The sequence below is a fragment of the Pavona decussata genome, unplaced genomic scaffold (assembly GCF_977016875.1).
Source record: "Pavona decussata unplaced genomic scaffold, jaPavDecu1.1 SCAFFOLD_366, whole genome shotgun sequence".
NCBI lineage: Eukaryota > Metazoa > Cnidaria > Anthozoa > Scleractinia > Agariciidae > Pavona > Pavona decussata.
The window spans coordinates 3,047,798-3,074,313 of record NW_028145742.1 but is presented as its reverse complement, the minus strand read 5'-3'; the positions used below and the strand labels follow the sequence as shown (position 1 = coordinate 3,074,313).

The 26,516-nt window shown below is 40.6% G+C and overlaps 2 protein-coding genes across 3 annotated transcripts; one reads left to right on the top strand and one right to left on the bottom strand.

Annotated features, from left to right (window-relative positions):
* Positions 1–40: 40 nt before the first annotated feature.
* Positions 41–26,422, bottom strand: LOC146452845 (DNA repair and recombination protein RAD54B-like). Of its 2 annotated transcripts, XM_085097461.1 has the most exons (28): positions 25,987–26,422; positions 24,515–24,734; positions 24,148–24,196; positions 23,841–23,862; positions 23,699–23,720; positions 22,817–22,871; positions 22,308–22,395; positions 21,086–21,200; positions 17,901–18,031; positions 16,914–17,068; positions 16,181–16,228; positions 15,411–15,492; positions 14,842–14,922; positions 14,319–14,468; positions 13,900–13,956; positions 9,930–9,984; positions 9,567–9,673; positions 8,904–8,976; positions 8,077–8,300; positions 5,173–5,334; positions 4,264–4,390; positions 3,572–3,678; positions 3,101–3,166; positions 2,861–2,974; positions 2,236–2,310; positions 1,366–1,473; positions 1,162–1,236; positions 43–707 (listed from the first exon to the last, which is right to left on the bottom strand). In XM_085097461.1, the coding sequence occupies exons 1-28, from the start codon at positions 26,137–26,139 to the stop codon at positions 618–620; spliced, it is 2,811 nt and encodes a 936-aa protein (XP_084953587.1). In that variant the 5' UTR covers positions 26,140–26,422; the 3' UTR covers positions 43–617. The 2 variants fall into 2 exon arrangements, with proteins under 2 accessions (XP_084953588.1, XP_084953587.1); XM_085097462.1 differs by lacking the exon at positions 2,236–2,310 and having other exon boundaries at positions 41–707.
* Positions 19,102–20,551, top strand: LOC146452846 (uncharacterized). The gene has a single exon (XM_085097468.1). It carries the CDS (start codon positions 19,483–19,485, stop codon positions 20,086–20,088), a length of 606 nt encoding a protein of 201 aa, XP_084953594.1. The 5' UTR covers positions 19,102–19,482; the 3' UTR covers positions 20,089–20,551.
* Positions 26,423–26,516: the final 94 nt, after the last annotated feature.

The window sequence follows — 26,516 nt, the reverse complement described above, 5'->3', positions numbered from 1 at the left end:
TGACCATTCAAATGAAAGCTTTCCTGTGGTGATGTTTATTATGCTGTACAAAGTGGTTCCAACTTTCGAGTCTGTGGATAAAATCCTAAAATAACCCTGATGAAAGCCACTAAGCTTTCCTATAAAACTGTTTATTAGTAGAATTTCAAACAGAACAGGCCATTTGTGGGCATTCGCGATTGGTCAAAACGTGTCACGTGACCCAGTAACCTCCAACTGCTCTCGGATAACCCAAGTTTACGACGAAATGCGGAATATTCGCTCGCGCGATCTGTTTTGGCCAAAAATAAATTTTTCGAAGGAATAGCATTGACTGCTTCGAACAAAGTAGCAAAGTTTTAAATCTGATCCAGTTTTGTCTAAATATTAATTTAAACTCCTAGTATAGTGAGTAAATTAGTAAAGCATTGCATATCTCGAAATTTTCCTGTAATTCTCCAAACTTTTCCTAGAAGACATGATGGAGACGTGCAACAAAATTCAATGCTAAAGGCTTGATATTGAGTTGCAACAAAGTGTACTCTTGAATTTATTTATTAAATGTAATTCAATAACATTATACAAATTTGACCTCTGTAGAATATAAAATTCAAGTAAAATATCTACTGTATCTTTTATTAAATTCTTTGCTGTGTTGCATCCTGTCCAAATGTCTTGGTTCTGAACACAAAAGACACAGCATTGCCTGCTTCCTTTACAGCTTCATCCTGAGAGAAATTGCATGAGAAGTACTTTGAGTTTCAGTGGTGCACAATATTCAACATTGCCCACAATATCATGGACAAACAAACACGGCATGGTAATCTGAACAATTTGTAACATCACGAGCTGTCACTACTCGCCAAATACTACGTACAATTATTTGTTTCTTAACAAATAGATGCGTGAACACGTGGTTGAGTATAAGCAACTGTTTTTCTTGACATCCACAAAAATAAAATAAAGAAAATCTTGTATGCGCACAATTACGCATAAACTGTTTCATTTTTTACCATTTACCAGTTAGTTATTCCTCAGCCTGTGTTACAAACTCGGGGTATGCGGCAGATTGAAAGTGACAGCTAACGAAATTTATTTCCAGTTTTGCTGAGTTCTGTGATTGGTTCAAAACTCACGCAATGTACTCACAGCCATGAGAGGAAAGATAAACAGGTTATTTACCTCAAAGTCTGAACCAGGAACACTGGGGCACGGGAAATGCTGCCAAGCCATCAACTCTGCTATGGACAAATTTTTCTGCAATAAAACATTTACTATTACGATTACTATCAATCAAATTGCCAAAAACAGCAGTGAAATTCGCATCTCTCTTCACACCTAACTAGTGAATCTTTTCTTGCCAAACCAGAGTTATTTTTCACATACTTGATTATTGTAGTTATTGTCAAGTCCCAACTGACACGGCCTGGTTACATTCCTACTTGACTGCTGATTGGCTGCTGTCTCTGATTGACATTCCTCGTCACTGTCATCCTAGAAAAGCCAACAAAATGCAGTGCAGTGCGTGCTTTCGTTTTGCGCACCTCGCTGTCAAGGGCCTTTTCATATGAGCCCGGTAGGCGGGACGAATTTTGTCTTCTGTTCATATGGGAAATTTAATCCCGGTTACCGAGATGAAAAATGTCCTAAAGGCCCAAAATACCCGTGGACTTAACGTAACATTTCAGTTTAGGAGGCTTCAACACAAATACGAAAACATCCTGAATAGGGAAATCGGGAGGCTAACCCTGTATAAAAACAATTTCACTGACTTGTCAGCGATCTTACAAGCCACTGGAAGCCATGCTCAGTTAAAATTGTTTCGTCTCGGTCAGTCCCGGTATCCGGGCTGGAGTGTTCATATGGGAAAATTTTCCATCTCGGTTACCGAGATCTCGGTCGCAAAAACCGAGATCTCGGTAACCGGGCCAGCCCGCCTTCTCATATGAACACATCAAAACTTTTGTAAAGAAAAGAGTGTCGAGGCGAGATCTCGGAAACCGAGCCAGCCCGGTCGACCGGGCTCATATGAAGAGGCCCTAAGAACAGAAGTTCAACCTAGCCCAGAGGGAGCTTTTACAGAAGACAGCAATTAAAATTATAGTGGGACAAGGAGCGTGGGACAAGTCCCGATGAAAGCTTAGAAAGAAAAACATCCAATAAATTCCACTTTTTGAAACATTTTGAACAACCGTAGCGGCACGTGGGAATTCCGAAGCTGTTACGTTCGTTAGTAGAAGAAAAGCAAAAACCCACCTCAGGCAACAAACATGTACACTGTAGAAGATCGTGCGTCAAACATGAAGTGTTTTCGTGGAGCGTGAACAAGTCCTGTAAAAGTGAATATAACAGGAACGATACGTACTGTTATCACGGTGTCAAACATTCAGTTTCATGTAATATCAAACACCATCACCACCCAGCTAACACTTATTAACCCTTCCTGACTGCAACACTAAACAAATCTAAAAAGAAAATTAAGGTCAACCACGCATTTTTCAGAGATAATTTAGCAAATTGATTCTAAAAAGCGTTAAAATACAAAACAATGTAGGTATTTTTCCCAAATTGAAACTTAATAATATCTGAAAAATGGGTGGTTCCCCCTAATATTCATGTCGGATTTCAACAACCTTTGCCAAGATCTTCTTTTTCCGCGTTCTTATAAACCGCGCCAAAATATCTTTGTTTTAGCAGGCACCCGAGATGCGGAGAACATATGCGCAGTAGCAGAGGGAGCCACTGTCCTTAATCGAGAAGGTATGACGTGTATAATAGCTTTCATTTCACTGGAGGCAATTGAAAGCTTTCATCTACAGACGCAAACAGTTTGTCTTCAAGGTGGCAAAATCATTTATACAGCAGACACTGCAGTGCTTACTTTTAGCTCGTCCCTTGAGAACTCAATTTTCACCGAGTCCTTCGCGTCAGCTACTGTTCCACTTAGACCTTGCTTGGCAGTTTGACGCTGGTAAATCTTTTCTTCAATGGTTCCCTGTATTATCAAAAGAGCAGTTAGTGTCAAAATTCCAACAACTACACAGTGTCAACATGATTTCCAAAAATTACAAACAGCCGTTGTCTCCGTAAAGTAACACACCGGAATCACAACTCATCTCACCGTTGTTAAAAGACGATAGATGTGAACTGTCTTCTTCTGTCCATCTCTCCACACTCTTGCCATGGCCTGTAAACACATACCGCTAAGAAATCAGACTTAATGCCCAGAGAGGTGGTTTGTAGAACAGAAAATGCGCCCTATACCACTCCTACCCCGTGCAACTAACGTGCTTCACGCTCGACCTAGCACTCCAGGGACTTCCCACCAAAGCACAACTTACAGAGGACAAATGCACTCATCATGGCTGTTGCCAAGGCGAATGCTGACAGGTTAGAAACCCATGCCAGTCAGTTGAATATTAGGTGCCAAAGCCAATGATTGAGTGTCCATGTAAGGTTGCTTAGTTTCTCTGGGCTACCGATCACCTGTTAGCACGGTGTTAGGCAAGAGCATCGGTACCTCATGTCCCGATTGTGCATATCTCCGCACTATTTATTTATTTATTTATTCATTTATTTATTGACGCCATACCTGAATGTCATTGGCTGGATTCCAGTCAATATCAAAGAGTATAAGCTTGGAAGCACCGATCAGATTTAACCCCACACCACCGGCTTTAGAACTCAACAGAAATACAACTACAAACCAAAAACAACAGCAAAGGGTTGATTACTCATCCACTAAATAAAAATTCATATGGTAAGCACCCGGCTCACACAGCTTCGTGAGCGATTTTTAGTAAGCTTTTATAACAAGGGCGAGAGAATTGTAACCTGGTATACAGAAAATGCTATATCTACCATCTTCACATTCTTCTTACATAACCATTCCACCAAGCAATTCAATACAACTAAAGGCGAGGAGAAAAAGTGACCTTCCAGTTGTATCTTAGAGAGGTTCAAAGCAACTATATTTTTAAACAGCTTGGAGGGTCAGCGGAGTGGGAAGGCGGGAGTTATGACTGTTTTGTTAGATAGAAAAGGTGTTATAACTGGGGGAGACCTAAACTGACCAGAGGGAGGGGCACCGCTTATAGCCGGGGAAAGCAGGAGGGTCTATGACAGGAGAGAAGGGCTTATCACAGGGGTAAAGGGAGGGTCTTCTCTAGGGGAGGGGGAAGGGGAACATTCAGGGGGGATGTCTTATAATGGGGAAGTACAAATAACGGTCTCTTGAGAAGTGCGGAGAGACGCGGGGACGGGAACTTAGAGTATGGCACTTACATATTTTACAATACTTGTCATTGAACCGATCCACCAGTGATTGTCGTTTGTTAGTCGGTGTTTTACCATCAAGTCTCAAGAACTCATAGCCTTTGTTTTCACACAGTCTTTGCAGTAAGTCAAGTGTCTACAGAATAACAAGGAACGAAATCAATAACAGCCAGTGTTGTACCAAGGTTGAAAAGAGCATAAAATTCGTTTAAAATGGCCGGAAGGAAGGAACAGAGAAGGAATGGTAATTTACCCAGTCGCTCCATCCCGCCAAAACAAAGATTGGCGCCGGGATGGTTAGCTACCAAACTACCCAATTTCTTTGAGTATAAGAATTGAGCCCAAAACGTTTGCTTATACTTGCAATATAAGCGTATGTCCCAATGCAAATTCTCATTGAACTTGAAGAAGGCTGGTTTGGCCAGCCGAAATATAGTGCACTCTAAAACGTAATTCTACGTTGTATCGGTCTCTGCTTCTCTTATTGCTTAAACAAGGCAGGTGAATATGGCGGCTCTGATGAAGGGCTAACACTTGAAACGTCAGCACTCGAATCTCTTCATGGTGGCCAAACTATCTTATCAGCTCTGATAATAATAATAATAATAATAATAATAATAATAATAATAATAATAATAATAATAATAATAATAATAATAATAATAATAATAATAATAATAATAATAATAATAATAATAATAAAGACTTTATTAACAGCATTTCCACAGAGTGGCTCTTCATCCGTTAATATCTAACTAAAATTAATTACAGCTAAGACAAACTTAAGAAAAACGATGTTAAAATGAATAACAAAATGTGTTCCAAACGCTAAATGAACGCTCTGATGATAAAACCAAACATTCATCTCTACTCTCCACTGACGCAGCACCCCAGTTTCTTTAAAAACTAACCCCTTACCTGAGTGTAGTTTGACACAAGCACAACTCTGTCTCCTGTGCTATGCATGTGGGTCAGTATTTCCATAAGAACTTGCAGTTTCCCTGAGTGGTCTGCAGTGAAACGGTCAGGGTCGTAATCCTCGGGAAAGGAACGGTCAAGACCTTCATACAGAGACTCTTCCTGTGGGTAAAGGAATAAACAGTGCAGTGAGTTTTATTACAAAAAAATGGCAAATGTATTGTGGAAGTAGAGGAACATGTACGATCATGTGTCGAGTATAATGGTGTAAGTCAATTTCATTATCACATTTATCATTGTTGATCGCATATATTACTTCTTATTTATCACTTGAAAATACACATAAAATCAACAGACGTCATAAACTGTTAAGTATTTTCGATACTTGAGGTGGTATCTAAAGTTTACCAAACAGAAGCCTTGTGTTCGAGAATTAAGAAAACCCACAAATTAGTCGCACTTTTGGAATCTTAACGAGCCTCGCTTTTACAAATTCGGAATCTTTACGAACAAGGCTTTTAATGATAAATTCGAATCTTTACGAACTCACGTATTCATCTTAACATTCGGATCAACATTAACCTCGCTTCTGCGCAAACGTAATTACTGCAAGCCTCGTTATCGAGTATTCTAAAGCAATTAGAACTACTTCAATCCAAATTGTCGTTTTCCCCTATTTGTAATCTTCCTCGTAATTAATGTAGATTACGATCAAAATTAAAGATAACATCGGAGAGAAGTCAGAAAAGGCACAACACCCACAAAATAATGTCATGACTATTTGCGCGCGCACTTCGAACTTACATTGCGCTAATAAAATTCACGTCATGCGTTAATAAACTGCACGTCATGTACTAATAAACTTGACGTCACAATCCAGTTATCAAAAGGAAGTTTTTTTCCAGCGAGATTTGTTAAGCGCCAACATGGGGAGCTGCAGTTCAGTAATTAGTGGAAACGACAAAATCGAGAAAGTGAAGAGAATCGAGGTAATAGGAAAGAAGACTGGAGCAAGCCAGAGAAGAAAAAACAAGAAGACAAGGAGACGAGAGAACGCCAAGAAAATTAAGAAAACCGAGACGAGAGAGAACAACGTCGAAACCGGGAGAAAAGAAGGACTGGAGAAAACACCGGTGACTGAAATTCACGGCATCAAGTGTCCACCAAACACGCCATGGCGAATACAATCACGATCAAAACAAGCCGCCGGAAAAAAAGCCAAGAAGTGTTCGAGTTTAGAAGTCATTGACATTGAAGATGAAGATGAGTCAACGCTGGAAGACGAACATCAGTTTCCACTGGAAAACAACAGGGACGCCAACTATCCACTAATGGAGGATGACAACATCCGCGGAAAATCACGGCTAAGAGACGATCGTATACTGGTAAAGCAAAAAGATGCGAAAACAGGTGCATGCGCGGTAGCACACCAGCGGGAATCTTCATCTTCCACGAGGGATAAGAATTTACAGCGACGCGTTGGACGTGAAAACGAAACAAGCAACTTGGGGACTGAGTCATCTGGATCATCGGCGCATCCCCGGAGAACCAAGGTTTCTGGAGCGCTTCCACGCCCCTCACAATGGCATCAGGTGTACACCGAGAAACTCAAGAACAAAGAGAAACACGCACATGAAAACCTAAAGAAAGAACCAAAGAAAAAACCGAAGAAAGCGCTGACAAGAGCAGAAAGGGATCACGCTTACAAAGTGTCACTTATCAAGAGGATCAAAAAATCGATCAAGAAGGACTCAAGAGCACAGGGACCAGACACTGCTTACTACCTTGCGGCGACAGACGAGTACTTTGCCAGGATATTCGGCATAAACGTTGAAGACCTCGAGGGTGGCAGTTCAAGTAGCAGCTCTGAGAGTTCAAGGTCGTCAATTGACGCGACAAGTTCGGATGGAGATCTCAACGAACAGAGTATCGGCCGCTTCTACAAAGGAGATGAGTCAGACCAGAGGCAAAAGCATGAAAGGAGGAGCCGCAGATGGTTTGGATGGAGGTCAAACAAGGTTGCGCCACTCTGAAGAACTTGAAGAAAACACATAAACTGTCCTGGGGTTTAGTGGTCTGGGGGCTGATGAACAGCCTTCCGCTTCGCGCTCTGCAGACGTTTCTCGTGTGGACAGGACAGTACGACCCCCCTATTCCAGGCCACTTGCCCCAGTTTTTCAACACTATAATAAAAATTCTGCAAAACCGCCCAGGAGACAATTTAAGGAGAGCGCACCATACCACGTGTGTGGGTTTTTTTCCCGTTATTTTTAGGCTTAGTATTTAGGTAGCATCATTTAGGTATATTTTTTAGGAGAATTTTTTAATTTGCTAAGCCTGGAAATAAATTACTTATTCTTGTTAAAGAGTGGACTTCTGTTTTATTTAAAGAGCGGAATTGAAGAGGATGCGTTCAATTAACACAAAAACAACGATTTGCTGTAACACGTACAATCAGCAACCAAAGTTCTTTTTCGGCGAATTAAAAGGTTTTACCACGCTGTTGCTGCCGGCACTAGCTGGATTAGACCATAGCGACCCAGAGTAAATTAATCGGCCCGGCTAATAGCATGAAATTGATTACGCAATTTCTGAAACTGAATAGAGTGGTTTCCAATTAAGTGTCGTAAAACCAAAACCAAAGTAATTACTCTGGCCAATCGCAACAGTTGTAAACAACACAACGAACCAATCAGAATTAGAGGCAAATACGTGTAACTGGCGCCAAGCGCGGGAAAACGCTTGCGGCGAAAACACGATTGGTTTTGGTTTGGATTCCCATTGGTTGAGAAAGTGGCGCGAAGTTTTGTTAACCAATCACAGAGCGTAGTAATGCAAAACCAAAGCAAACGCGAAATTACTTTCGACACTATTGAAAACCGCTCTAGCCCGAGTACAAGTTACCTCCTCGATATCCCAGCTATCCGCCACATTCTTCGCTTCTTGGCATTGAGGGTAAATGAGACTGGGGTCATTACAAAGCTTCTTTAGTGCACCAATACACACCAAGTGACGCGAGCCTCCCAAGGAATGTGACGTCAGACATGACCTCACAACACGTGACATAAGAAGAGGACGGTACAAAGACAGTTGCAGGAGACTGGGGCGGCAGAAAACGACGGACTCCACTGTAACGATACAAAAACAACAGCACACAGAATGGCGTCTAATGCAAAAATGGAAAAGATACCTCACTGATTGAATGACGCTCGTAATTTAACATTCACAAACTGACACACACTTCACAGAGACACACAGACACACTTGTACACTGTAAGATTTATTCCATTGCACATATACCACTCATCGACATTCAAATCCTAGCAGTATGCAGGATGTTTGTCACACGAACTTAGTTTAATGGCCTTAGCTTCCACGAGTCTCCTGTAGCTCAGTGGTAGAGCATCCGAACTAGTAATCGAAAGGTCTTAGGTTCGACTCCTGTTAGAAGAACTCTAATTTTTTTCCGGGTACGCCTGTTTCACTGAATGAGTAATATATCATTCTCAACAGCTGTACATCTTTAAAGAACTGCTGAATAGCTTTCATCGGAATTGGGACACTTCAGGATCATCTACAGGCTCAAAAATTAGAACAAGCATGCTATGAAAGAACGGTGAAGGCTGTGTGGAGCTGGAATACTGGTTTAGCTAGTTATAAGATTATGATACGAGCGCAAGGCTTCATTCATTTAGCTCATTAAGTATTATACAAATGGAAAGTATTTCTACCTTTAGGAGGAAGGTACCGACTATTCACTTCTGATGTCCGTCTTAAGAAGAACATACTCGTCAGCCTGCTGAGCTGTTAACAAGAACAACGAAAAATATCGAAATTTCACGGCTTGAGAAATGTTTAACTGACAAACAGTATGTACACAAGCGGAACGTTTGTCCACAACTTTAAATAAAAGTTTAGCAGACGTTTAGCTGACCGTTGAGCTCCGACCCCAAAAGCGATAGCATTGCAAGCAGGTTTACAGTTTATCGAAAACCGATTTCATCAATGGGTTAAGAAACGGAGACCAAAAGGAGAATGGAACATTTAGCAATCGCTTAATGCTCCAAGGCATTTATTCCTCTTTAGCCACTTTGAAAGGAGATGATAATTTTTAATGATAATTAATGGAAGGTCTCCAGTTTAACGCTAAGCTTCAATCCTTCCACTTTGAAAGGGGATGATAATTTTAAATGATAATTAATGAAAGAAGGTCTTCAGTTCAACGCTAAGCTTCAATCAAGTCTAAGACCTCTAACGTCTCCTATTATCTTTAGCAATACAGCTACTGTAATAAATCAATAAGTCAAATCCCATGTGAACTGAAGGTACTACCATTCGCAGTTATCAAAACATCGGCAGACACCTTTACCCCCCTGATAGCGATTCGAGTGTACCTCAGTAGCTCTGGTTTGACCCAACAGTTTTTCCTCGCTGGTGGCATTTGGTTGTTGTCCGCGGACGATAGGCTCCTCGTATAATCGGCGGAAAGAAGACTGTGTACCTAAGAAGGACAAGAACATAGTCAAGTACGTCTCAGGCAGCAGTCCAAATACTGTACTGACCAAAACTTGTCTTATCCGCGAGACTTCGACGCAAGCTTTAAAACAAAGGACAAAATGTTTACGCTGGTGTCCGGTCGTTTTTTTCTTTCACTTGCAGATCCCTGGCGCGTGTTCTGCGTTTCTGTAGTCTTGAGAATAAAAATAACTGAAAGCTGAGTCAAAAACGCGCTTGAGATTACATGATAGTGAACTTACCAAGAATTCCTGGATTGCACACATCGATGAGTGAGTGAAATTCCTTGAGATCATTCTACGACAAACAAGAGTCACACACTTATTGTTGGAGCGTTTCAAACAAACGCAAAAAGTTCTGATTCTTACAATACCATAGTAAGTTTCGACAGAAGTACCCAACGACGCTTTTGGAGAAAATTAATCGTATGTTGCACTAAACACTAGCTGAGTGTCCCTACGTCAATCTTGGTTACTATTTAACGTTCCTGGGAAAAAAATACCCGCTCTTCACTACCAGCGAGCAAGACTTTTAAGACAGGAATGAAAATCCCAGCCAGATGTAAGTGTGATGTCTGTCAACTATACAGCCAGCAAGCAAGTCAGCTTGTAGGTACGCAGCATCTTCCTAAGACTCACATCGGCAAACATGGCAACATGGCTCGTCAGGACCGAATCGGGCAAGTTATTTACAAATAAAATAAATAAATAAAAAAATGAATAACCTTTATTTACCCTCGGCAGTGTTTATAGCACAAGTGCTAGAGGGGCCGAGCATTAAACTTCATAAAGAAACAATACAAATTGAAAACAACATGGTTAAAAATCCCGGCAGACCAGCTGGCTATTTACAAGCGCGTCCGAGGAATTGAACTTGGGGCTACCGAGAAACAACTCCAGCTAGCAGAGCAGAGCGGAACTTGAACCCGGGACCACCGGGTTTCAAGTCCGGCGCCCTAACCACTCGACCACGCTGCCTCCTACAATAGATGAAAAACAACATCGGGTCTAAAATGGAGCCCTGAGGTATTCCGGAGCTGACAGACAAAGTACAGACAAAGTATCAAAGGTTTCACCCAGCACTGTTACACGTTGGTAGCGACCCATCAGGTAAGAGCTAAACCACTGCAAGAGGCTGCCTCCAAATCCGAATTCGTGAATTTTTTGCAGCAGGCAGCCCTGGTTCACCTTAACGAAGGCCTTAGACATATTTATATAGATCATGTCCACCTGTTTTCCGTCGTCTATTTTAGACAGGGAGCCCACCTGCATGGTCCAAAACTACCAAAGGGTTGGAGGTGCATGATTCCCCTCTAATGAATCCATGTTGACAATCTGTTACCACCTCGTACAGTCTATCTTTGAAGTGCTAAATACACATCGCTCCAAGACTTTGGATACCAGTGACGTTCAGGAGATGGGCCTGTAATTCTCTGTGCACTCGGGTGGCTTTCGTGACATCAAAGGCTTCGAGCACGGATTGGACTTCGCTAACGGTAAGCGTTAATTCTGACATACCAGGAGAAGCTGGTGCATTGGCAGCGCTTACAACATGATAGGGAGGGGGGGGGGGGGGTGAGGGGGGATCATGGGCGAAAACTGATGCGAAGTAGGAGTTAAACAGATTGGTTATTTCCCGAGGATTTTCAGCTGAAGATCTTAACGGCGTACGATTGATGACACACTGGCTGATATTGGCGTTCAGACTTGACCAGGAATTCTATGCGATTTGGAATTCAGCTTCAATATCGACAATAAAACGCTTTGGGTTTATATTGCGGTCGGACTCGACGGAACCAAGAAACTCATCACGGCCGTTTCACAGCATGCGCCTAACTGTTTTGCGCAAGTATTTTAACTTCTCCCTTAGGTGGCTCGAGGGAGATAGTTTCAGCTTTTGTCTTGTAGATTCCTTTTCCTTGATGAAATTAAGTATGGCACCAGACATCCAAGGTATGGGATTCCGTCCCTCAAGCCTTTTGGTCTGATATAGTCAGAGACCGCTACAAGAAACGTGTCTTTCCATTGATGCCAGTCAGTATTTATACCGTCATTGGCTATGATCGAAGAAAGGTTAATTGCTGACAGAGCCGTACGTAGACCCTCAAAGTCGCCTTTTGCACAATCGTAGACAAATCTCAGGGTTTTTGGTGGGGCTTTTATAGAAGCGTTAAACTGGAAAATAATGACGCTATGGTCTGCAAAAACCCCCGTATCTTTTGTATCTTCCGGCACGCTCGTGATTACAAGGTCAAGTACGTTGTTGCCACGAGTGGTTTTTTTATTGAGTTGTGTCAAGAGGTGGTGGCGAAGGGTTTCAATAAAGGCTAGTTCGTTAACACCCGATGCGTTGTCAATGGAGTCCCAGAGGATGTCTGGCAAATTAAAGTCACCCGAAATTACCATATTGTCGAACTGGTCACAAATTTTATGCAGATCATTATCGAAAACATCCATCCAACTTGGGTCTTCATTGGGTGGCCTATAGCAAAAACAGAATAAAATTCTTTCACCAGTAAAGCGTAGTAATTTCGGCAAAAATGATCTCAAGCTCTTGCAGCTCGGCTTTCGATTCAGGTTTAAATTCTTTGACAGCTTTAAAGGAGGTTGTTTTGATTGCGATAAGAACTCCACCACCACCTCGATCAGACCGATCTCTCCTAAATATTGTAAAACCAGAATGCAATTTCAGAGTTCCTAATGTTTTGGTTTAACCATGTCTCATTGACGCATATAACGTGAGAGTTTTCGGCGTACACCAGGTCCTGGAAGCGATGGAGGTTACACACGGTCTGCCTGTCTTTGTGATAACTTTTTAAGCTTTTGGTATTCATCACGAGGCAATTGATCTTACGTATACCAGCAGTCGAAACAGAAACCAGTCCAGGGTTAGAATTGATGTCACCAGACATCAAGAGGCGAAAGGTAGCATCTGAGTTGTAGTATCAAATGTTGCGCATTTTCATAACATGGCCCAGTAATAAGTGTTGACTTAATAGCCAAAAACAGAAAAATACCAACGGCTTTCACAGAGCTCTTCGAGTGGTGACCTGATTCCCTTTTCCATGTCAACAATCCATCGAAGGAGCAATCGTTTTCGGGAAAATGGCAATAAAAATTGTAAGAATGAATTAAGGTAAAAGGAGTCCAAGACTAGAGGTCATTTGACCACGAGTCATCCTTCTGTCATTATATCGTTTTAGCTCGTGCGCATGCTCAAACCTCAAAACGTACCACATGGAAGACAAAATGACTACATTGTCATATATATACATGGCTGAATCTCAGTTTAAGTCAGTAAGGTGGAACTGAGGTGCCTACGTAAGGGATCTGTCTGATATGGTCTAGGGGCCGACATTTCTCTCCCTCACTGTCTTGTCGGGGACAAGGTATCGGAAAGCATCGCGGAACCATCTCCAGCTGGCATAAGCGAACTGCGGGCCGAAATCTCGTGGTGCATCGTTATGGTACAACGCTCCGGCACAGTGTCCAGAGGTACCGCTGTCGGCTGTATTTTTCTCTCTTTTTTAGCCATTTTGATATTAAGGCTGGCAAGTCGCCCGAAAACATCGTAGGGAAAGAAGCTTTTCATTCATGTCCCTTGTCATGTCCTAGTCAAATTGAAAACAGTGGACCCGCCGTTACTTGCGTCTAATAGAGCGAAACGTCAAATACGATTTTTTACGAACCTAACAGGGGTCCTGACAGACAGGAAAAACAAACGAGACATTTTTTACCCAGCTAGAACCAGCTTTTTATTTAAAAAGTGTCAGCAAACTACAGATATTTAGAAACGTTCCAGCCAGTTAACGGTGTAATGTATTCAGTTCCCAGCCAGCTCTATTCCAGCCTGCAGAGCGGGTTTTTAGTCGAGCGGCCCCATCAGGTACTCCTGTTTCGAGACACATGTACACACCTACAGGAAACTAATAATGCTTTTTGTTTTGTGTAGTAGTACGTACTTCCGACAGCAAGGTGAGGATAAATAAATTCATTTGTAGAAACTGGAAAACGTCAGTGAAGCTCACAAGTTTCAGTAAGGTTTTTAACACTGTTACGGCGTTCATTTCCAGACCATGATAAGAGTGAGGGAAGAGATGGGGGTTAATTCATTACCTCACAACATGACATCATATTCATATATAAAAAGACGTATAAATTATAAGTTAACTTAGAAGCTGTGATATAACTAGAAAGCAGAATGAGAAGAAACCTGCACTGGAGTTCCCGTGAGAAGAATCCGTCGCTTAGTCTTGAGCCCGGAAATCATCTGCACAAAGAAATGCCCACAATATGAGTTTACTGTGGTCTACTATGTTTCAAAATAGGACATAAAAAAATTCCGGCCTGACCAAACAAAACCTTTATCCCTGTGATCAGGACCTAACACCTTGTCAACCTTTGAGAAAAAAGGCGTTTCCCTTTAAACAAGCCAGCGCGACACGCGCTTCGCTTCTTCGTTTTTCTTGAAAGAAAAAAAAACGTTTGACCTTTAGCAGGTTTTGTGAAAGAGCCTTATAATCTATCATCAGGGAATCGCGCGCGCGCGCGTGTGTGTGCGTGTCTTGACGGGGGAGAGGGAGGAGGAGGTGGGGTGGGGTGGGGTTGGATGGGGGTGGTTTTAGGACTCACCGTAGCAGTTTTAATCGTGGTGTTTTTTAAGCGATGTGCTTCATCGCAGATGACAAGTCCAAATTTGATGTTCCTGACCTCCTCTACTGACCGCAAAAACATCTCGTAACTGATTATCATGACTGGATAAAGAGGGCTGTTGATAAATTCCTGCGAAAATAAAGAGCCTTATTGTCAGTTTGTAAATATGGAAACAAACGCAGCATTTCACAAGAAATTCTGTAGTCTTATTTGAAAATCTACAATAGCTATTGACTCGAAATTCGACTCTAAGCCTAAGGATACACAATTTCTTTCTCAAAAAGAACGGAGTCCATTGGAAGTTCGGGTCAAGTTTCAAAGAGTATTATTGTCTCCAGGAAGCAAAGGTTTTCCAAAAATTCCGAGGTATGGCGGGAGTCGAACATAGGACCCTCCGCACACCGTTCTGGCTCTCTACTCACTGTAATACAGGGGGAATGGTGCCAAGCTAGGTAAATGTGATTTGAAAGTCAAGTTCTTTTCACAGCTCAGTCAGAGTTACCTTGACCCTCTTCTCCGTGGTAACAGTGTACACCTTCAGCCGCTCGTTACCAAGCCATTTGCGGAACTCGCAGCTCCAGTTCTGAAAAGCAAAGCAAAGAAGTCATCAGTAAGACCGGGCGCGCACTGGTAAAACAACGAAAAACGACGCTCTGGAGGGTGATTCTCTATTGCTAGTCAGTGACAGTTAAATCATTCGCCTCAGCAAAAGTCTGGTATTTCCTTTTCTATCATTTCTTAACTTTAATTAACACATTCCAGATGACACTTTGTTACGTACAGGCCGATCTGCACCATTTGCAACGTCTTACATGGTTAGTCAAGAGGACAAAAAAACGAACAACAGAACAATGTTTCCAGCCTAAAAACAATGCAGCTGCAGGTTATCAGGGTCCAGTGAAAATAGAGCTTTTGAAAGGTGCAGGTCTACTGTTACGTATTTTAAAAACTATTCCAAGTTTTTCAACTGATATTTAAAGTTTCGGTTCGATTGTTCATCGTTGCTCTCCTTCCCTGGTCTTGACAAAAACTCTTGTGAATTTGCGAAAAGTACGAGAAATGACTAGATACCTTGACAAGGCTACCAGGCGTAATAATAAGCGTTCGCTTGATAACAGGACGTCCACCGTACATGCCCTGTTTGTGAAGTGTCCTGAAGAAAGAAATCACATCTTAATCATTTATTAAAACTAAAACTACATACAAAATTAAAACTAAATGCAAATTGCCTTTCGCCGCAACTAAAATTGTCTTGAGTACCGGCTGAAATAAAACATAGTTTCGGTAAATGGACAAATTTAATTATTCTGATGGTAAGTTTCTATGGCATGGTGCTGGCGAAAAAGTTTGCACTCTGAAAAGGAACAATCAGTAATTATAGCTGTCGTTAGTTTCCTAAATCTAGGTTAAATTCGGAAATTTTATCACAAAATCCTAAAACGTAAATTTTTAAGTCTGTGGCTGGTTGCTCACGAGCACGTTTTCATTGAAAAGTTTGTCTTTGACAAGTTTTAAATCCCTGTATGTAAAAAAAAATTGTCAAGCTTATCGTCGACAAAATGTTGTTTAGACTGTGTTGCGCACTTGGTGAATAGTGGTAAGTTGTATTCTAGCGCAAAATATAAAATAAAATACCAATTTTATTTTATATTTTGCGCTAGAATACAACTTACCACTATTTTTATCGTTGACAAGTCTCCCTGTTCAAGAATTGGCAAAACTTGTCGAGTTGATTAACTTGTTTTACGTAATTCTCCATTAAACTTTGTGCAAAATGGATCTTACACTTTAATGTAGGTGACAGTTTTTACACTGTAGGTTCGATCAAACGACTAACCTACCATAGCAAAGAAATACATTGAAGAGTTTTGCCAAGTCCCATGTCATCTCTAAACACAAGAAAAAAGAAAGACACAAATAAGACAAGGCCAATACAACGTTTAGTTAGATACAGCGCCGAAATAACTTCATCCAGATACAGCTCTAACTAAAGCCCTTTGCGTATTAAGGACGGTGCCTACTAATACCGAAGTATTTTTGTGCGGTTTCTGACTATGCAGGAAAAGTAAATCTTAGCAAGGGCTATTGAAATCCAAAAAGAAAATTGGGGTAACCAGGTATTTTTCAGGGATAATTAAGCGATAATATCTCTAAAAAGCGCCAAAATGTAAAGCAATGTATGGGATTTTTTCCCAAATTGAACCTTAATTATCTCTGAAAAATGCATGGTTACCCCCAATTTTCCTTTGAGATACCAATAGCATTTGCTAAGTTCTGCTTTCTCCGTATAATTTTTAAACCGCGCAAAAAATATTCCTGTATTAATGGGCACCACCCATAGGAAACCTGAGTATCTCGAGATGCGCAGAACGTATGCGCAGCAACAATAGTAGGCCCTTCCTTAAGGGTGAATGCGTTTGGATCCTCAAGAAAAAACTTTGCGGCTCGCAACTGCAGCACAAATTTAAGTCAGCGCGTTTCATGCTAAAGAGAAAGAAAACGTTCGTTTGAATCATAACCGTGACAAGCTGTTCTAGCAGGCTCCGTGTTTCTTCAGTGCTTCTGACTACTCACGCGAGAATGGCCCCATTTCCGTTGACATTCCTCAGCCCCGTGACACACTCGTACAGGAACACAACACCCTCCCTCTGGTGGGGCCTCAGGTGCTGGCACAAGTGTGGGTCCACTATCACGTCTACTATTTCCAGCCCCTCTCGATTGTTCTCCAGCTAAATTTAAAATAAAAGCATTTTAATTAACCCACACGAAGCCGTTTTCAGGGCCATTTACACGACAGGCAAAAAGTGGTATGACATCCCTAATTTTGTAAAGAAGTACCCGTGCTGTTTTGGGTTCATAGGCACCTATAGAAGACATCTCGAATTTTTACTGCTTTTTTGCGGCGAAAAGATACCTCATAAAAGTCTGACCGTGCCAACGAGTCTTGATGGTGTGACTGCAAACAGACAAAGGTTCGAAGGCACTTATACCAGATTAGATCTACCCTGCACTATATAAACTGCATTGTTCACACCCAGAAGGTATGCACAAGCGAAGTCAAAATACTTCCCTTCTCGGTTGCACCGACGAAAAATTGGTTGAGAAAGACAATCGAGAAGTGTGAAGGGGTGTTAGATTGTACTCTAACGGTAACTGAACTAGTTTAGCGTTTACACAAATTTTTTTAGCGTTCTAAACTTATTATCGTTGAAACATCTCTGTAACTTTTACAGTCTTACCTAATATTCTCTTATATTTGCTCGTACTATATACTTAGTAATAATTTACACACGACCCCTCAAGCTATCAAGCTTTAAATTTTACCGTGTTTAAATGAAGGTTTTCAATTGTATTGTATAGTCGCGTACGCTCTTGACGGCCCAATTGAACAAAGCATCGGAGACTATGGCTGAACTAACAGACAAACAGCAGATACTTCGAGTGGCAACAGACTAACAGAAAAAAATTAAAACGGCAAACGCCAAACCATGAAAATGACAGGACTCCTGGAACTTGAAGAAATGGCATTACAAATGTCAAGAGGCCCCGCACGGGGGATACCTGATGAGTAGCGCTGGGTCGAGGCATGACCAGGGCTCCAGGGGCATTGACGTCATGACGTGGAGTCACCAATCTCCGAGATTCCGATGTCATCTCGGCTCTCTTCAAACCCAAGAAGGGTTTTGCTAAACCTACACAGAAAGTCGCTATCAGTAGGTGAAGGAAACGGTTTTTTTAATCACTAAAATTCACTCTTGATAAGTTATCATGTTTGTTAGCAGTTCCTTTCTGGATAGTCAAGCACTAAGCGATCCTTTGCCTCGCCCTCTCCACCATTTTGGTAAGTCGTAAGTACCTACCACCATTTAGACCGCAAGGACTCGGCTAACCGTGTATTAGCTCCTTATTTGAGCACATACACTGTTTTCTTTATTCAGCCAATAAGAGCGAAGACAAAAGACTTTGTTATGCGGGTTTTCCCTATCCTGTCACCAGCTACATGTTTCCCGCGCTTGGCGCCAGTTTCATGTTTTCCCGCGCGTGGTACCAGTGGCATATTTTACCGCGCATGCCCGTTTCATGTCATGGAACTGTAGCCTGTTTTTGATCCATTTCTGATTGGTTCCTTGAAGGTGTTGTGATTGGCCGGTAGAGATTACTTTGGTGAGGTGGTAGAAAGACGACATCAGGAGACATAGAAACACGTTAAACTCGTCTTTACATAGAAAATTCGTTCAGCAATTCTCATGTCCAATTTATCGGTCCATCTTCCTATCGTTTAGGCGGCAAACCTGAGTGAGAAACTTAATGGTGTTTATGGACAAGAAACCCGACAATAATTCGCATTGTATGGATGTATAGGGAGTGAATTAACAAGCGAAACAGGACACTGTTGACTTTTTTTATCAGTCGTTGTTTTAGGACGGTTATATCGCCTTAAATTTGAGAGATCAGACGATTATTCTACCGGACAGATTTCCATCTTTGACAGCCGGGGTTCCTTTCCGCTTTAGATGAATTTGCACGTTTGCTACAACTTTATTTGGCGCGATTTGTAAAAAGCCGATTTTCGTGGTCCTTAGTTTCCGTTTATCTGTCAAATAGTTACAGGCCATTTTCACGATGGCGTTATTTATTGCAACTGCCACAGTCCTTCCGTTTGTTGTTTTCTCTGGCAAGTGTTTAGGGTTATTGTCATCTAAGCCTGACCTGCCCTTGCCAACGTAGGCACCACTCTCTCAATATTGTTTACATCTAGTAGGTGATACCTGCTCTCGCAAGCACTGCGGTCCGTTATGTGCCTAAAATATCAAAGATGGAAAGGCTTCAGTCTTTTTTCCTGTGTAGACCACAATGTGCGGAAGTCACAGTGCTACAGAGCTAACTGGGATTACAAAATTTTAAAAATAGGAAAGGAAAAACGAAGAGGATTCGGGTAGTTGTGAAAATCGCCCATTTGAAAAGCGCCAAAATTTGATACGAAGAAATTTGAGATGAGAGCGCTTGAGGCAGTATTGACTCAGATGATAAGTCTAAGTGCTCGGTTGTCATGTAATACGACCAGTCCACGCCGAACCGGAAGATTGTAACTAAAGGGTCACGGGTCCTCACGCACTGAATATTTTTCACTTTCACTTTCAACATGGCTTATTACAACAACGTACCGAAAAGTCCAACTCCAGACGAATTCGACTTGACAGCTATATTAAAATCTGGTGTACCGGGCGGTTTTTGGCCAACCGAATGTTTAGTGCTTGCTGTTGCTAGAGCTAAAGACGGCAAGATTCTGTCACGGAAAGTTTTCAAAAGCGATACATCGAACGCCTACAAGAAATCGATTGAAGAGCTGGAGGGAAGCCCGCTATCCGGTTTGAAGGAATTACAGCTAGTGAGTAACTTCTCACCTTGCGGTGAATGTGCGGAGAAACTGTGCGAGTGGCTCGCGCAAAACGAGGGAGTGAGCGTAACGATCCGCTTCGCGCATCTTCACAATATTCACGTTCGTGTGCACAAGGTCGCTGAAGATAACGCTGTTGGTCTGAGGAAGTTGGTGGAGAGAGGAGTGAATATCAAGGCTCTATCAGATTATGACTGGCTTCAGCTGTTGATGATTGACCGTGGATTTGCGGCCAAGGATGACTGGATCGCGAAGAGGAAGCAAGTAGACGAAAAAAATCAAAAAGATTTGGAGGAGATACTACACTCAACAAGCCTGGACGAGACGCTGAAAAATATGCGTCTATACTAGACGTTTTATATTCAACAGTTTCAGCACAACCGGTGGCAATGTTTGAACAGGGAATTAGCCTTAGTATAAAATGAATATGTTGCAATAGTTGTATATGAAATTCAATTTTTTTATTTCTTGGGACTCCCGTAGGTATAAAGCTGAAATGTCCGCGCTTTGGCAAGCTTGGTTTTACCGGATGAGTAGATAGATGATATTTAAAGGTGATTCTGTGCGACCTTTTAGGTATTGCGGTATCATTTTCAGACTTGTTTTAATAAATAATTTCAGTAATAATGCAAGGCAAGTAAGGTCAAACCATCTAATATTTCTTCGGCGAAAATCTTGTTTTCCTTAATCCGTAATCTTAGAATCATGTTGACTTTCTGTTAAATCGAATAGCAAGTGAAACAAAACTTTCTGAATCGTGCTGACATTCTGTAAAAGCGATTAGCAAATTAAACGAAACTTTCTTTTAAACGTCTTCATTGCAGTCGACTAAAAAAACGGTTCGGTCTGTCATTTCGAGGAAATTCGGGGAAGTTGACGCCAAACCGAAGAATGCTGCATTCCTTTCACGACCGGATCTACGGCTGAGTGCGGCGGAGATGCTGTGTCAATAAACTTGCCACACACGCACGACGACTTTTTGTGGCGCCGAAATTGAGCGGCTCTACAAAAAAGGATTTTGAGAAAAAGTCTAGAGGTCAGTACAAGAGATGCGCCAGTTAGATACGGTCCGTTAGTTACGGTATATCCGTGACCGAATCTGACGAATCTTTCCATTATGTTATCTCGCGTGACAAGGTCCACATGGGCGTGGCATGTGGGCACGTGCTCGATAGCAAGTGGTCCAAAACTTTGTTTGTTTAAAAACAAACACTGCTTTTCTGTTACAATGTTTGTACACTTAAATTTACCTGTTCGGAAAATCGGACTTGTTTTAAGACGAGTTTTTTTCTACGACATCAAGCGGAGTTTTAACGCTGAATTTTCAGGTTGATTATATATTACACACCTGTTTGTTTAGAGGATGGTTTGCAGATTGGTTTTAATACTGATGCTGTTGACACTACTGATTGCTGAAAACACTTTCCACTGAGAGAATCCTCTTCACTGATGCAGCCCATCACCTAAATCAACAGCATCGACAAACTCTTCAAGTTAGACTTCTAAGTAGGTCTCTTATTTTTGCTTGGGACAACAGACATGGTAAAGTGAGTGAAACACATGACTGTGTGCACAAATCACCCCCCCCCCCCCCCCTGGGAGATGCAACATATGAGAAGTGATTTTCTCAAACTCATTAATAATTCAAAAGCCAAAGACAAAGGAAATTATGCACCGTGACGTGTTTGGATATCTTATGAAAATTTCCTCGTTTTTGCATCCTTAATTTCCCCCTCAAAATCAGTTTGTTTGAGAAGTAATATCAAACACTCGTCACAGTGTTTCATGACAATATCAAAAACCTCGAAGTTCGTCAAAAATACTCCGCTACGCGTCGTATTTTCAACTCTCTTCTCTGTGTTTTATATGTGATGAAACACTGTGTCTCGTGTTTGATATATTACTTTACACACGCTTACACGTTTTGTTCATTCTATTATCCCTGAGAAGAGCTGAAGCAATTACTTAAAGAAGACTTTTCAGTAAAACTGAGGAAACTATTTGTATGATTTACCACTGACCAAGTACTTTTTAACAAGATCATTACACCCTGCCCTGACTTTCAATTCCTTTTCCTTTCTAACCAACCATTACCAAAGAAAAACTGTACCACTTTCTTATAATGCAAAAATAAACCAGTAACAAAGAGAGAAGATATCCCCTACATTACTAGTACAGTGGGACTATTGACACTAAGGTTTGCATTGTAATTTTTGCTTCGTTTCTGTTACCCTTTCAAATTGTTTGATTGAATTGTAACCCTTGCAGATCCAGTCTATTTTTCCAGTCCTTATTTTTTGAACCCTTTCACATACTACAAAGATGAAAAAGGTGCCACTTTTTCAATTTGCCCCACGGTATCAAACTATTGTGTTAACAGAGACAAGGGTTTGTCAAAGGACATAACACAAAGGTAGTGACCTTGACTTGTCAACCATCAATTTAATGGTTTCATGTGTGCAAATGAAAAATAAAATTTTGCATGAGAAAAGTAACATACTTTTGGCTCAGTGCAACTAATGAGCGAGACCATTAATTTAAAGGTATTTTAGGAGACAAACATTTCTCACCTCAATTTCTTTTCCACCAATGCACAGTGTGTTACCCTCCTGAAGGGATTCTAGCTCAAATGACTTATAACCACTACTCTTAGCAATTCTGAAAAGGCATCCATCATATGGGTAAATGAATAGAATACAGTGGGTGAGTAGACAACAACAACTTATTTACTCATGCATTCAGTAAAATATGCTGGTATTCAGAAGGACTATGAATGAGCTACAAATGAGCCAATAATTAAACTTTTCAAAAATGAACATATTGATTACAATATTAATTGATGCTGGGGTTATGATGATGTTATTAAAGTGTTAAAGTATTTAGCATTGCTGGTAATAATAATAAATTGTTAGACATACACTATAAATACATGAAACTGATTAAGCTAGCAAGTCATTTCTGACATAAAATCTTCAAAAATAATGATTTTGCTTCCCATCTGGTTCACTGAGTTGGCAGGGTGCCAGCATGCAGATTTTATTGAGCAACAAAAAGCAATTTTTCACTAAATTCAACTCACTCTTTTCCTTCCAAATCTTTTAAAGATGCTGTTTGACCCTTTGTGACTAGTATGCCTAGAACGAAAAAAAGATGAGCACATTAAATATTACTTTAATTAGAAGTATGCACTAATAAAGTCATAACTGGAGGGATAAAAGATCAGCAGTTTAGACCTTATCCTGTAAACTCAAAGTTGGGTCAGTTTTAGTGAGTTTACTACATCTTTTAGTAATGTGAAGTTTGAAGGTCAAGACATGGCCAAAAGTCGCATTTTACCATAACGTATCTCAGTGGATTTACCAGTAAACAAACAAGTTGAGCTTTACCTGTTTAAAAGGTTTGGTTGTCAGAGCTGTCATTAGGGGTTGTAACGTATGACACCTGTTACTGCTGAATAGCCTTGAAAGAGCCTTGAAGTTAAGAGTGAACTTAGCAGCTGTAGGGTCATTTTACTCAGAAAGCAACAACACTGTTATGGGTGTGAAGCTCAATGTAACATGTGGCCAAAACTGTATTGACAGCCCTGCTTGCGGTCGTGATAAGTAGACTTTGCAGTGCAGTTGGCTTATGATATACTGGCAACTTAGGTTCAACTAAAAATCAAACATCTGGTGCCCGGCTACTCAGGAAATGTCTGCAGTCTGATTATATCATAAGCTGGGATTTGACCAATTTTGTCTTTTATTGTTTTCAGGCATGAGTTGCTTGTCAACAAAATTATAATATTTATTGACAATGGCATAAAGTGTAATTTTCAAGTTGTAATTTGAGCTTCTGACTTTGTAGGTTGTTAGAAAGCACAGCACATTATATGCACATAAAAAGAAGTTAATCATATGCTCTAACTCTCACCAATACTGTAAGTCACAAAACACTGAAGTTAAACATTAATTCCACTCACCATCTCCTTCCCACTTTTTATGCTAAAAGTGACAGAGAAAAATTTATTATTGTTTGTATGCTCAGCAGTTACAATATTATTTGAAAACCAGTAGTAGTTTACCATATGTTAACAAGATAAAACGAGAAAATTTATAAAGTACCTTTTTCTTGGACATCTTTCCCCTAAAGTACAACAACAAAACAATATTTCACTCACCTCCCACTAATTTGTTATTATCCTAACTAGTGGGTTACAGACAGTATATTTATTTTAAATGCAGTAAGGTAATTGCAATTTGTATGAATGTATAAAAAAGGAAATGTATGCATTGCATGAATGAATGAATCAATAAAAAATCTATTTCTTACATGTAGTTCACAGATTAACTCAAACAATAATATTACAGGTATTGTAATGAAACAAAATCTACAAATTAGTTTTTCAATAAACGGAAATGTGTAACTCACCAAACAACATTGAAGAAGCAAGACAGATTTTCTTTTCCATCAGAAGTTCCTAGAAGAAGCCAAAACAAGTGTTAAGGAAATAAAATTACCAGTTTAAAACTTGACTTCCCCCCTTGTCACATTAAATATATTGTGATTTTTCAATTAACAATATTACAGTGAAACAATGTTAATATGACCACTGCTGGGTAGTACAAATGTCGCCCCAAAAACAGGGTCATCACAATTTTTAGCAGGATTGATTTTTTTTATTTAAAAAATGGTTGGAAAATTGGCTGAAAAAATGAGATGGTCATATGGGGTGATCAAAGGTGGGTATCCATAAAACATAATGTTGCAAATTGATTATAAAAGAAAAGAAGCTTACCCAAAGGAATGTTATGTATTGACTTGTATTGAAGAGGAGCCTTGAAAGCTGCTGTTTTAGCACGTTGGGGTACAATAGTGTAACTTGTAGGCTTTGATAATTTCTCATTGGCCATTACTTTGCTGTCAACATTTGTTGGAGAATCGTGACTTGCAGAGACTTCAGGGTTGTTCTCGCTGTCTGGCAAGCTGCCAGCTTGAACAAATGGCAAAATACTCTCCTGAAAATATAATTTAATATAGTCAACAATCTAGTGCTGACAGTGCAGTTTACACCCATTATTTAAGCATCAAGTTGCTTGCTATTATGGGCAGAACTTATGGTGACAATTGCCAACTACTTACAGTTTGAAATTGACAAAAAGACAACAAAAATGCAAGGCCCTCAGTTTATGGTGTGCTATTGTCCTTGTGGACAATTGGCTTGTCCAAAGCTGAATGTCAGCCCTAGAAGTTGCATCTCTAACTGATGAAGAAGTAATTTCAAAGTATATTTTCACCAATTACAAACACTGAAGGTATATGTCGTGTTTCACATAGTCAGCATTGACATTTTTGCAGGAGTGCATTTAATTGTGCTATGACACATGTTAAACAGTCTGAAAATTCAAGAGATCAGCTGAGTATAAAATCAGATGCCATTACTATGCTAGATAATCTTAGCCTCCATTGCAGATGCCCTTTTGACTCGTTAAGCAGGAGAGATTGTGTGATGAGCTAAAAGAGTGTCGGCAAGGGAGGCTAGGATTATCTGGGAGTGTCCTGGATATTGAACAAATCTCATGGTCTCCCTTACAGGTCACCAAATCTCCTGGCAACACACACTCAAATACTCCTCTGTATCATCTCTGGTGGGGTATAAGGCTGCATTTGATATTTTATCTAAAATTAACCTCAAATTATCTCAAAATCTTCCCTTCCCCCCCCCACCCCCCCCAAAAAACAATAACAATCAAATGTTTTGGTTTTCAATTCCTAGGTGCATTTTTTACCCAATCTGTTAATATGGGAGGTTGGAGGGAGGGTGGTGAGTTGATTTTGGCCAACATATTTTGCAGGTGGCTGGGTTCATTGGAACATTTGAGGTGGGGGGGGGGGGGGTGCACAAAAGAAAAAAATCTCCAGGGTTGGCATCTCTGTAAAATGGAGAGGATTTTCAACATGTTCTAGAGAACAAAAGAAAACCTAGAACTTCCTTTCACTGACATTGCCTACACAATGGTATAATTATTTTAATCTTAGAAAATAGAACATTTTTTATTTCGTGAAAAAAGACGCAGCAAATTATGTTTTTAAAAATTATTATAAGCTGACGTAAGTTAAGTTATATGAAGAAAAAAGCAACTTAACTGCAAATTTCGACAGCTTCGTAGTTTTCAAAAGCCCAGCTATACTTAAAACTAGGAATGTCAATTACTGTGCAAAAAAATCTTGCAGTGATCGTCTAAATACAGAGGTAAACAATATGCTCACCTGATTGGGATTAGCTGGTTGCACAAGTGCAAGCGAATTTGTCGCAGAACAATTCGAATTTCTCGCGGTATCTGCCTTGTTTCCAGCAACAGATGGAGGACAAAACTTCATCTTCTTAGCAGCTCTAACTGAAGGAGCAGCAGATCGCCTCATTGTTCGATTTAGAAGTGGATTTTAACTAAGTCTTGTTCCGCACGTCTTTAATGTGTTCAGAATTGCCAGATACAGGAAAGTACTTCATGCTAAACTACCATACATATCCTTTTGTGTTTCGCGCCGATTCGCGCCACTGAGAGGCAGCCTCGGTTTGGTGAAGAGCAATAATTTCGTAGCTATTTCGTGGATCAAGTTCATTCATTTTATTACCGTAACAACAATTAGAGGAAAAAATAAGATTGTAAATGCCGTCGCAGTATTTATACAAAATTACCGATTTGTTTTCACCCTTGTCATGTTTACAAGGGGAGTTTTTCTTTCCCTCTATTTTTAGCACGTCCTGCTAAGGCACCTCGCCTCTTTTATGATGGTTA

Coding starts and splice junctions, on each gene's coding strand:
- LOC146452846 (XM_085097468.1), top strand. CDS start 19,483: ATGGCTTATTACAACAACGTACCGAAAAGTCCAACTCCAGACGAATTC.
- LOC146452845 (XM_085097461.1), bottom strand. CDS start 26,139: ATGAGGCGATCTGCTGCTCCTTCAGTTAGAGCTGCTAAGAAGATGAAG. Junction 1,474..2,235: donor GTACATGTTTGTTGCCTGAG/GTGGGTTTTTGC, acceptor TGGCTTTTCTAG/GATGACAGTGACGAGGAATG. Junction 1,237..1,365: donor ACAATAACTACAATAATCAA/GTATGTGAAAAA, acceptor GTTTTATTGCAG/AAAAATTTGTCCATAGCAGA.